We start from the raw sequence: 13,000 nt of genomic DNA on the forward strand, positions 1-13,000 counted from the left end.
ATCAATTTGGTGGAACTATCAATTTATTTCGGGAGAGAGTCTTCTTGGATACGAAGATGTAGTGTTCTGGTGGCAGACAAGATAAAGAGACGTGTCATAATTTCATTTTGGATGGAGAACCTATTTTGAATTTAGATGGTTTATAGTTAATAATAATAATAATAATAATAATAATAATAGTACTTATTTATTCTGCTCGAATAGGACTGAAAAGTCCCTTTATTCCAGCAGTGGGCTACTACTATTATTGTGGTCAAATTCTCAAATTATATTGATAAAATTCCATACCTCGACTGGGATTGAACCCACGCCCTCCTGTTTACCAGGCGAGCGCCTTGACCACTACACCACCGAGGCAGTTTATAGCGTTCAACTCATCTGGGTCATTTTTACCAAATTATTTATTCATCAATTTTACTCATTTTCATTCCGCTTTCGTTTGCCAGGCATTTTCCTGAACGGCACCGAGGTCAAAGGATTCCAGATCGAATATCTCACCAAGGTTCCCGAAGTGAAAGACACGGTACACAAGCATTCTCTCCTACATCATCTATGTGATCTGGTGCTACACCAGTTTCCGCAATCCACAGACCTATACTCTGAGGTAAGTATAGGTTAACAGGGTGTCTACCAGACTGGAAAACCGGGAAAAGTCAGGGAATTTTGTGGAGACTGGAAATGTCAAGGAATTTTACAAAAAAAGTGACAAAAATTAAAAAATGTCGGGGAATTTTTCCAAGTCTACAAATTTTGAAAAAGTGGGCTCTGGAAGCCCGAGAAAAGTCAGGGAATTTTATTTTTCTATTTTGGTAGACACCCTGGTTAATCATACATGGAATTTGCAGACATAGTGACTCCTGACCATTAAATGGGAAATTTGAAGAGTTAGAAAAAGTACCTTCCTCTAACTTAATTATGACCTGGACCTACTGATTCTCTTTTTTGTAGGCCCCGAATATAGGTGTCCCTCATTCGTAATTTCGCAGGCCTTTGGAACCGCTTGTACACTTAGTTGGTGGATCCTTGAAAGAAATTTCAGTAAGTTAGGGATGTTTGGCTAATTCAACTATCGAAATGTTGAAACAGATAATCTTATATTATCTAATTATTATTAAACAATTAGATCAAGCTTTATTTACAGAATAAATATTTACAAATGGTAACATAATGTACATATAAATACAAAATAAAGTTTGATCAAGGGTGGGGTTAATGCCTATTGGTGTACTGTCCAATGTTTTGACAAATCAGATACGACTTTCAAAAACTCTCAATCCTGACTGTGAATCTGGAATAGAATACCTTGTTATTCTTCCCTGAATAGGACTGAAAAGGTCCTCTAACCCCGCAGTATAAACGTTCCGAGAGTTAAATTTAAACCGAGTTTCCGGTCATAATTCGATTGGATTTGTGTTTGAAGACGGTCTAAAAAACCATTAACAATATAAACATGTTTTTGTTTAAATAATTTGTAACATAATCACAGCATTCCATACATCGGCCGGGATTGAACCCACGCCCTCCTGATTACCAGGCCCGAGAGTTAAATTTAAACCCAGTTTCCGGTCATAATTCGATTGGATTTGTGTTTGAAGACGGTCTAAAAAACCATTAACAATATCAACATGTTTTTGTTTAAATAATTTGTAACATAATCACAGCATTCCATACATCGGCCGGGATTGAACCCACGCCCTCCTGATTACCAGGAGAGCTCGACAAAATAACCTTCAAATGACACAATTTCTCTTCTTTTGATTTCAAGTCGTTAAACGGTCTCGAACCCGGGACAATATGCCCGAAAATAATTCCGTCTATCTAAGTGAATCCGCTTCCTAAAACCCAACCACATTTGAGTGTTCTCTAATTATCTACGGTAAATTCACTCAGCATGGTTCCGTGTGTTTCTGTTGTTTGGACTGATTTAACTTGAATTTTTTATTAGATTTTTTTTTTCTTTTTGTTGAAATTAAAACGTTTGATTTCGACGAGTGTTCTGTTTTGAAAATTGGATAACCCTGTGTTGACATTCGATATAATCCAATAGTCCAAATGGACTGAGGCCAAAAGGTACAAAACTCATTGTTTGTAGCGAAATCCGTAGTGGACGCGGTCATTCTGTGGCTCTGTTTGGATTGTATTGGATTGGCTTCTATCTATTTGGACTTACGGATTCTTCATGTGTGGCACCTTAACTCTTTATACTATGGCCAAAGCAGGTTATGACTACTGTGTTCGTATCGAAACTATCCTAACACTTACATTAGGATATTTTCCATATTTCTTCAGTAATTTTTCTATTTCATTATTTTTATCGAACCCGCGTCCCTCGCATTTCAGATCGGTCCAGTGACCCGCGCCTCCAAGGTGGATTTCGATGAGTTAGCCTCGTCTCTGCGTCGTATGGAAACGGAATGCAAGGCTTCGTTTGATTATCTCAAGCTCATTATCAAACATGACGGGTCCGCCACCAGTGTTAAAGTCAAGTAAGTATCGTGAATCGTAAATTTATTTGTGTTAAAGCAGAGCCTTTTCCTTTTCACAACTTTTGTGGATATCACAACATTACTAAGTGCTTCCTTTTGCAATCAATTTCCATATTTCAATCATCCTTTTACACTGGTAATGCCACCACTAGTCGCTACTCGATTAAAGTAACTACCTACTCAACTGTCCTCACGAGGCTAAGTGTCCTCACGAGGCTAAGTGCACTGCACAAATTCCAACACAGAGCCGAAAAACTTCGACCCCGCCGGGAATCGAACCCGGGACCTCCTGAGTGCAAGCCTAGTGGGGTACCCACTCAGTGGTTGGATGGAAAAGCTCCTCCAGGAGAATCCTACCACTTAAAGCCAAAAAAGAGGTAGGACTTTACTGTTAAATCTCCTTCAATTGTGTAAATAAATGTTTTAAAATAATAATAATAACAAGCTGGGTCCGTCCCTCCGGGAATTATTTAGCCCGTAGTTTATTCGATCAGGATTAAAGAAAATCAGTACTTATGTACCTACCTAATTTGTTTAATATTCAGTTTATTATTATTCTTGGTTTGATTTTTCGGTTTTACTTTCATGTAATGATTTAAAATCAAGACTAGAGCCCGTTCTCCCTTTATTCCCAATATAAGGTTTAAGTCAAACCAACTTTTGAGGCTCTTTAACTCCGCCAAATGACTCGTAAATTGGTACACATAATTTTCCATTTTGGGCCCAAATTTAAATAGGCTCGGCGACAACAGTTTAAACTGAACTATCTGTGTTCTCTCTCATTTCAGGACTCAGGGAGCATGGTCACAGTAATTTTGAATCAGTTCAGACCTATGTCCCCAACAGATCTGTAGACCAGGTTAAAAAGTTATTGACGTATCATAGCAATTTGGCCAGAGCTCGGAAGGTGTATCGAAAACAAAGGCCTAATGCCAGGTAAATATTGTCTTCTTTCAATAAATTTCATATCTGTAGGCAGGGCCATATTAAGGGGAATGAGTTGAGTTGAATTTAAAAGATGAGTGTTTCACCGCCGTTTTTATTTCGTAGCGATGAAACAACTGCTACATTGGAGCATTGGACGCTTGTGGTCTGTGTCGTAGCATGCCCATCCCGTAGTATGCCTCTCATCAGATGGGCGAGAAGAGACACAATACTTCCCATTTAGGTGCTGGCTCAACACGAGAACACCAGAAAGTAACCCGTTGAAATATTTGCAATCGAAAAACGAGTACAAACTTTTGTCGATGGTGGGATTCGAACCCGGGACCTTCTGCATGGCAAGCAAGCGCGCTACCACTGGACCAACCGTGCCCCCTAACCAATAGTATTGGTTGATGCTCAAAAGGGGCTTTTCGGGCCCAGGTAAAGAAGACTTTTGACTGCGCAAATGAGCAACTGTAGTACTTACGAGCTTCGAAGAAAAACAGCTTTCTAGTGACCCAAAAAACACAACTCCGACCCAAACTTGTGACTTTGCTGAAAAATGAAAAGCTCATCCCTAAAAGGAATTTAACTAAAAAGAAAATGAGATAGTGGAATGATAGACACTATGTTTTCACTTCACAAAAACCTTGAACGTGGACACTGAAGGGCTTGAGAAAAAAAAACGCTTGCTGATGCCTACCAAACCACAAAGTAGATGGAAACCTTGTTCATTTTGTACAACACACAAGACACGTTATTGTTTACAAGGAGTTATTATGTAATTGTTAAGGTTGTTTTTCTGAAGAAAGCACAACGGAGGAATACAGTAGATAATTATAACACAATTTGCCCGTCTGAGATATGTAGGACTGAGGACTGACTAGAAAAAAAGGTAAGAATAAATTTACCATATTTAAACAGAACGCAGTAATTAAATAAATATTTTGTAGGTACATAATTCAAGGAAAATAATAGAAAGTAAAAAAAAGACAATATGTGGCTTTGTCCTATAACAACCAGAAAATGAGAAAGGTATCCTCCGTTGAAGCTGATTGAGAGACCGACGACAAACGCCGACCCCATCTGAACATGGGAAAAGGCGAAGAAGAATCTTCTATTACCTGACTGGGTTCGTCACAGTTGATAGTCTCATCCTGGTTATGCTTGATAAGGAAATGGTTCTGCCGGTTATATCTGGAACTCTTCAAAGCCGCCATCTTCATCCTCCATCCCTTCTTCTTCATTCCTGACCAGCCCTCAGCACATTCGCCTAGATATTCCACATCGTTCAACCTGTCCTCACTAAGGGGAGAAAGAGAAGATAAACTTGAAATTTTTTAGCTAAATCCCCTTTAGGGGTGAACTATTCATTTCTAACGAAAGTCACAACTTTGGGTCGGAGTTGTTTTTCGGGTCTTTTGGGTCACTAGGAAGCTATTCGCTATGAAAACTCATTTCGTGAGGAACTACAAGTTCATAGCCAGCCTAGTTCGCATGGAGGGCGGAGCGTCTGCCATATAAGCGTGAGGTCGCGGGTTCGATTCCCGCCTCGGGCCGATTTTATTTAGAACGGAGAAGGTTCGTTCTCGGAACGGCTGGTTTGGAACGGAGTACATTCTGTGCTCCAAGCACAGACCCTTGAAAACTTCCGCCTCTCCTGGAAATCGAACCCGGGACCAAAGGTGAAAAACTATTCCTTATTTTTGTATTTTATTTTTATTGTCATATTCTACTACATACCTACATGTCAATTACCTGTATTGTATGCACTTTAAAATAAATAAATTCAAATTCAAATACCACCTATTATTTTATATTTATCTTTTTTTTTAAGTTAAGAAAGGTCTTTTCTATTGAATTGTTATTCAAACATGTATTTTTCTTTAACCCATCAAATATACGAGACCTTGTTTAGACTGCGGGAGTAGAGGGACTTTTCAGTCTCATTTCGGCAGTATAAACAAGGTGTATTCTATTCCTCACCTCTCCTCTTCCTCTTCCTCCTCCTCCTGCTTGACCAGGGGATCCTGCAGCGTGAACTCATCGATATGTCGCTTGATATTGTCCGTGTACTCGGTCAGTCTGGTGTTCGCCAGACTCTCGGACTTCATCTTATCCAGCTGCTGGGTTAGGAATGATTGAGTGGCGCGGTCCAACGCAGGGAGAGGCTGATTGGTGACGCAGCACCAAAGGAAGTGATAGGCGAGTCTGGAGAGAGCAGAAATAAAAGAATATTAGACACTAATGGTGGATTTCACCATGACTTAATGAGAGATTTGACTAGGGGGATTTTTAATCATCCAAAAAGGAGTTTTTAATGATAGAAAAAAAACTCCTTGGATCATTAAAAACTCCTTTTTAAATTATTAAAATATCCCTTTTGAATGATTTAAAAGTTCTCCCATTAGTTAAATCTCTGATTAAGTCATTGGTGAAATCCACTATAAATGTTTTGAAATTTAGAAAAAGAAGAAGAAGAAAAAAGTCACGAAATAATAAAGGCGTTGAAACCCCTTTTTTATGAGAAAAACTAATGAAATGTAAAGTTTATTTAAATATTTTATGAATCAAGTTTCACGATTGAATTTGTCTGCTTTAATGAAGTTTGGGATATTTTATGTATCATCTGTTTTTGTATCGACTTACAAACTACACTTAAATATTTTGTATATTTTAAAAGAAATGTGACTATTTTTTTTACACACATTTTTTGTAGACTATTGAAAACAATAGGACCTTGTTTATTTTTCGACCCCATTGAATGAGCCAAAGGTGGAATTTGTGTGTCGCAGAGTTCAAGCCAAAATGTTACTGTTTTAGTTTTCAAGCTGCTTTTGTATTTGTCCAGTGAAAATGTCCCAAATATTTTATGTGTATTTGTCTCTTCAAGTTAAGGGAAAAAAAATTCAAGGACTTACTACTAGAAGTCTCATTTATCCTGGATCCCATTTCTCTGAATATTAAATTAGGGTCTTAAAATCAAACGATTGTAAATCTAATAATTGACCATTTGATTTTAAATCTATTAAACGATCATTTGATCTTAAATCTAATAAAACTCATCATTTGATTTTATTTTTCCAGTGCGAAGAACTCTCAGAACGGGACTGACAGATGAAGAAAAGTTACTGATCAAAAGTTACTGATACCAGTGTTAGGTACATCTACGAATTAGGACCCCTGTTGTAAAACTGATTGAAGATTGGATGGGACCATATTACATCAAAAGCTGCTGACTGATACCCATTTTAAATCTACGAATGGGGAAACTGATAGTATTCGACATCAAAAACTGTTTTACCCGTTTTACACCTTTAGTTTGCGTTCCATTTCCATCAATGATGATAAAATTTCTGATTGAAAAATAAGCGTCAGTTCTGAAGCCAAACTTGGATCAGCATTTTACTGACTGTACTTCGCTAGAAGCTGCTGCATCTACGAATTAGGACCTCTGTTGTAAAACTGATTGAAGATTGGATGGGACCATATTACATCAAAAGCTGCTGATACCCATTTTAAATCTACGAATGGGGAAACTGATAGTATTCGACATCAAAAACTGTTAAGGGTGCTGACTTTTACCCGTTTTACACCTTTAGTTTGAGTTCCATTTCCATCAATGATAATAAAATTTCTGATTGAAAAATAAGCGTCAGTTCTGAAGCCAAACTTGGATCAGCATTTTACTGACTGTACTTCGCTAGAAGCTGCTGATTGAAAACCATCTGAATTTAACTTCGCAGTCTAGCCCAGTTCCAATAGACCTTGGAGATTGAATTTTCACCTCTTCTAGGTACACAGTCTCATCTCTCAGTCTGTCCACAGAACTGGACTTTCAGTTTTCTGTTCATTTATCTCTCAGTCTGTCCACAGAACTGGACTTTCAGTTTTCTTAACAATCTGAATTTAACTTAGAAATTTATATGAACAGTCTAGCCCAGTTCCAATAGACCTTGGATATTGAATTTTCACCTCTTCTAAGTACACAGTCTCATCTCTCAGTCTGTCCACAGAACTGGACTTTCAGTTTTCTGTTCATTCTTTCACCTAGTCTTATTTTGTCTCCTAAGTGGATCTTTCGATAGTGGAAGTCTTTTGTCTGATAAATGTGAGATTAATTATGTACATTTTGCACCGATTTTACTTCCTTTTCTTTTTCCTCTTCAATTTTTTACTTTTCAACAATTTTATCCCTTCCTTCTTTTAACTATTTCAATTTTTTACTTTTCAACAATTTTATCCCTTCCCCTTTTTAACTATTTCATAATATTTTCCCTCTTGTTCCCTTTTAATTATTTGATTTTACCTTTGAAACTGTTTACCTCCCGTTTGTTTAGCCATCGACAGAAATACAAATACCTACATACATATCTTGACACCTGGTAAATCTGGTTTTTCCTCATGACATTTGCAAACACTTTTTGTCTTCTTAAAATATTGATCCTTTTTTTTTTCATTATCATACATGTGTCTATTTTATACTTAACAAATCCCAAGAATAACTATTATTTATGTTATTTATATTCCTTCTGACAGTTAACTTTTAAAACTACCCTATTTATCTACTTACATTTTTTCATCTTCCTAAGATTTGATCTAAAAGAGTTGTCCTTTTTTTTTATTTTTGTGATTTTAATTTGATTTTTTGTTGTTGTGATTTTCTTTAGACTTTAATTTGAAACTTACTTTTTGTAAAATTTAAATTTGATTTTTTTTTCCTCTTTCTAATTGTGTCTTCTTGTGTTTTGATCCAAAAATTAGATTATTTTATGTTTAGGTATTTGAAAAATACTAGTTATAATCATAGTATCCGTGTATCAACTTACTTTTAAGCATCTTGGTTTTCTAGGAAGGCCGGACTTGCGTCTCGTTCTACCTTTTTTCTGAAAAATAAAAAGAAGAAAATTTCATCAACTTACTTACCGCATGCGAGGGAATTTTGTTACAAAATAACATAGTGTCCCAAGTTCGGGCAGTCTACTTACAGTACTTCTTAATGGAAATCAAAACTTTCAAACTATTTTGCTAATAATCGATTTTCATCAAGGCCAATCTTAAATAAAAATGCTTGAATTTCTACTGTGTAAGTAATAAAACATTTAACTTACTGCTGGAGGTGTTTCGAGTTAATTTATTTTGATTTGTCTACATCTTTTTCTTCAGAATTTTTAACCAGCAAAAATAAATACAACCATTTCTAGTAGGTACACAAGTAAAGAAAATATTGGAAATTTGCTTACATTTGTAGTTGTAGGTACATTTGTAGTGTTATTAAAATAAGACATCTTTTGAGAAACATAAAAAAAAAAAAAAATAGCTAGCTTCTTAACAGACTACTTTCAATATTTAAGAAAGCAACTCTACAACCGTTTGCAAGATGATACCATTCACCATGCTATTTCTTTAGAACCTGCAGAGGCATTGACAACGGATTGATCATAGAATACCTGAGGAGTTGTGTGGAAGATGACGTAGAACAGACCTGAAATATGAACAGTGATTAGAATTAGGCTTGTCACCGAAAAACAGGTTTGGCTTTGACCATTGAAAATAATAATAGTGCTTATTTATACTGCTCGCATAGGACTGAAAAGTCCCTTTACTCCAGCAGTAGGCTACTACTTGACCACTACACCACCGAGGTAGGTATTCCATACCTCGGCTGGGATTGAACCCACGCCCTCCTGTTTACCAGGCGAGCGCCTTGACCACTACACCACCGAGGTAGGTATTCCATACCTCGGCTGGGATTGAACCCACGCCCTCCTGTTTACCAGGCGAGCGCCTTGACCACTACACCACCGAGGAAAATGGTTAGCGGAGGGAGTGGCCTTGTCATCTGGAAGTTCCTTCAAGTCCAAGTCAAGTCATATGATCAAGGTGTATTAACAAAATACGTGATTGAAGACTCGGTGCCAGCTTAGTTAGCTTGGTTGGTAGCGTGTCTGCCTCGTAAGCGCTAGGCCGCGGGATTGATTCCCGCCCGGGGCGGATTTTATCCTGATGGGGTAATGTTCGTTCTCTAAAGTTCGTCCCAGGTGGGAATCGAACCCGCGACCTAGCCCTTACAAGACAGGCAAACTCTGGTGTTCTCGTGTTGACCTAGCACCTAAATGGGAAGTATTGTGTCTCTTATCGCCCATCTGATGAAGAACATACTATGGGATGGGCATGCTATGACACAGACCACATGAGTCCAATGTAGCAATTGTTTCATTGCTACGAAATAAAAACGGCGGTTAAACACTAAAAAAAAAAAATGAAAAAATAATATCATGAGAAATTTCCAAATGAAAGACTACCTAGTGAGAGAAAATAAAATTTGCCCATGTCTTCCATAGGGTGGATCCTATGTATGAGTAGTTAGTGTAATCCTATGTACATATGTAGTGTAATCCTTGTGTCCATCCACTGATCAAATGAATTCCTATCAGTGGTTCATTTCCTTTTGAGTAAAGTCAACTACCAACTTGAAAATTGGACTGAAAATGTACAATCAAAGGGGTATTTTATTTATGTGAAATGGAAATTTTTCCTAATCCAAATTATTCCACTGTGGTCACTTTTTTTATCCCCACCACAGTGCTTTTTGTACTGGATAATAAAATGCAAAGTCAGCTGATTTCTTCTTCCAGAAGGTTGATTGTGAAGGGCATCCACTCGGAAAATTTTGTTTAGCCAAAACCAGTTGGCCTCAAAGCGATCACTCTGAAGCTGATTGAGAGACCGACGACAAACGCCGACCCCATCTGAACATGGGAAAAGGCGAAGAAGAATCTTCTATTACCTGACTGGGTTCGTCACAGTTGATAGTCTCATCCTGGTTATGCTTGATAAGGAAATGGTTCTGCCGGTTATATCTGGAACTCTTCAAAGCCGCCATCTTCATCCTCCATCCCTTCTTCTTCATTCCTGACCAGCCCTCAGCACATTCGCCTAGATATTCCACATCGTTCAACCTGTCCTCACTAAGGGGAGAAAGAGAAGATAAACTTGAAATTTTTTAGCTAAATCCCCTTTAGGGGTGAACTATTCATTTCTAACGAAAGTCACAACTTTGGGTCGGAGTTGTTTTCCGGTCTTTTGGGTCACTAGGAAGCAATTCGCTATGAAAACTCATTTCGTGAGGAACTACAATTTCATAGCCAGCCTAGTTCGCATGGAGGGCAGAGCGTCTGCCATATAAGCGTGAGGTCGCGGGTTCGATTCCCGCCCCGGGCCGATTTTATTTAGAACGGAGAAGGTTCGTTCTCGGAACGGCTGGCTCGGAACGGAGTACATTCTGTGCTCCAAGCACAGACCCTTGAAAACTTCCGACTCTCCTGGAAATCGAACCTGGGACCAAAGGTGAAAAAACTATTCCTTATTTTTAGTCCGTCCTTCCTTTATTAAATTACAATAGTAATAATAAAAGGTATAGTGGACGGACTATTGTATTCGGTGTCGTCTGTCGGTCGGTCGATCGGTCTGTCTGTCTGTCCCCATAGAAGGGCTTATCCAAACCTGGTCGACCTATATATCAAATTAAAGGTCTTTTTACCAGGAACACGCTATCCATATACCTGTAAGTACTTGGTACTGGTGTACTTTATAGAATAACTATAGGCTGGAAACCGCCGCTTACTCTCGTACAAAAATACAAAATACTTAACAACCTTACAAAATGTACTTTCTTTTTCAATAGTAGGTACTGTCTATGTAATCACATTTTCAACATTTTTTACTCGGGTCTCTAAACATTCTTACGTATCTTGTTGCGAAAATCTCCGTTTGTTTTTTTTGCAAAATTTGTTGTACAATACGGTCAAATACTCACAACTTCTCAGGAGAGAGAGAGACAGAGAGAGAGAGAGCAATGAATGTCCTACGTACAATGGTGAAATTTGCACATCCACTAAAAAGATTGAGAGAGAGAGAGAGAGAGAGAGCTCTCTTCTCTTCTCTCTCTCTCTCTCTCTCTCGTACTTTCATCCACACAACATATTGTAGAACTCAGAACATTATCAGAATATCAAACTTTTCTACAGTCTACTATAGCCCATCAAATCTGTCATCTTACGAAAACCTCTACTATACAAGAGGCCCAACAAGGTACAGAAAAAATTGGAAACCTAATCCTTTACCTTAATAATGCAAAGATTCTGAATGCTCTGATACCAAAGCACAAAAGATTATTCTTTTCATGAAAGAATCAGTTTCTTCAAAAGAAGATTTTATCCCAAACATGTCCGTATAGAATGGGTAGGAGTACGAACTAGGTCGCACAATGCAGAGATCTCCGTTCATATCCCGTGGTGTGGGGCTGATTATGACAGAAATCATAATAATATCATAAAGGTTGGGGTTAGGGAACGTTGTCTGCATATTACCTATATATTGTGAGCTCCTCACCTTGTCAAAAAGGGTAACAACTGTTGATCTTGGCGGATCTCGTATATTGTTCATCTTTGGGGATTGATCCCCTGATCTAGAGGTTTTTGCTGAAATGTACGTTGAGAGGTTGAGACCACCTTTGATCATTCTCAAAGGTCAACAAAAACTTAGACAAGAACCTGTAGCCCCAGGCCTTCCTCATTCTGTGACAGAGATATTTGAAATAAAATCTCAATAATTCAGACTGCTGATTTTGTATCAGAGTAATAAGTTTGAGGATATTGCCGTTGTTGAACTCGGTTCTACCAAATATCAAACCCTGGTAGAATGTCAAATAACGAATTAAGTATTGAAAGTGGAGGATGAACAGATTCACCACTAATGCCAGGGTAATGTCCAAAAAACTACTTTTCAATGACTGCTTTTCTAAAGAAAATTTTAGGAACGCCAATTCTCAAGCCGCCTCTAAAACTGATGGTATTTGGACAAAAAATTCGCTACAGATTTGGACAAGGATTATAAGGTCTGAAAGGATCTTCTCTCTCTCTCTCCCTCCCTCCCTTTCTCTCTCCCTCTCTGTTTTCATTATCACCTGTAATTTTCTCTTTTTCTCTCTCTCCCTCGCTCTCTCCTTCTGGTTATTATGTACCCATAGGTAGGTATTATCCATCTCTTTTCATTTTGAACTTATTCAAGCTTTTTTGTCCGTGGTGTTTAGCAGGCTTTTAACCCCAGTGTATAATAATCCCATTTTAATTTCATAATAATATCCCTCTTTCTCTCTCTCTCTCTCTCTCTCTCCTCTTTCTCCCATCTCACTTTCTCTTCCTCCCACCTTTTATTTAGCTCTCTTCCTAACCCTTTCTAGTTCCTATTCTCTCTCCCTCTTTCTCTTCCTCCCACCTTTTATTTAGCTCTCTTCCTAACCCTTTCTAGTTCCTATTCTCTCTCCCTTCCTCCCTCCCTCCTCTTTGGCCTTTTTCATATTACTCACACCTTTCTCTATCAAAGCTATTAATCAAAATAATATGAAATAATTAATAAATTATTTAATTAACAATCAATCTCTTTTGTGAGATGTTTGCCTTTGATGGACTTTTTTTTTAACTTGGACATTGTTTAGATTTTTTTTTTTTTTTTTTTGGCAATTTTTTTCGGGGTTTTCGCGTTTTTTTTCGCGGTTTTCGCGTTTTTTTTCGCGGTTTTTGGGTTTT

At 37.8% G+C, this 13,000-nt stretch overlaps 1 protein-coding gene across 1 annotated transcript in view; it reads left to right on the plus strand.

Moving 5' to 3' along the window:
* LOC103506412 (FH1/FH2 domain-containing protein 3-like) overlaps positions 1–13,000 on the plus strand; it is a gene marked incomplete at its 5' end in the record, with an annotated part of 39,462 nt that overhangs the window by 17,056 nt on the left and 9,406 nt on the right. Inside the window, 2 exons of the mRNA XM_026821468.1 lie at positions 447–604; positions 2,341–2,486. Of these exons, the coding sequence (XP_026677269.1) occupies positions 447–604; positions 2,341–2,486 (304 nt within the window). The remainder of the gene's footprint in view (positions 1–446; positions 605–2,340; positions 2,487–13,000) is intronic.

The sequence above is a fragment of the Diaphorina citri genome, unplaced genomic scaffold (genome assembly GCF_000475195.1).
Source record: "Diaphorina citri unplaced genomic scaffold, Diaci psyllid genome assembly version 1.1 scaffold234, whole genome shotgun sequence".
NCBI lineage: Eukaryota > Metazoa > Arthropoda > Insecta > Hemiptera > Psyllidae > Diaphorina > Diaphorina citri.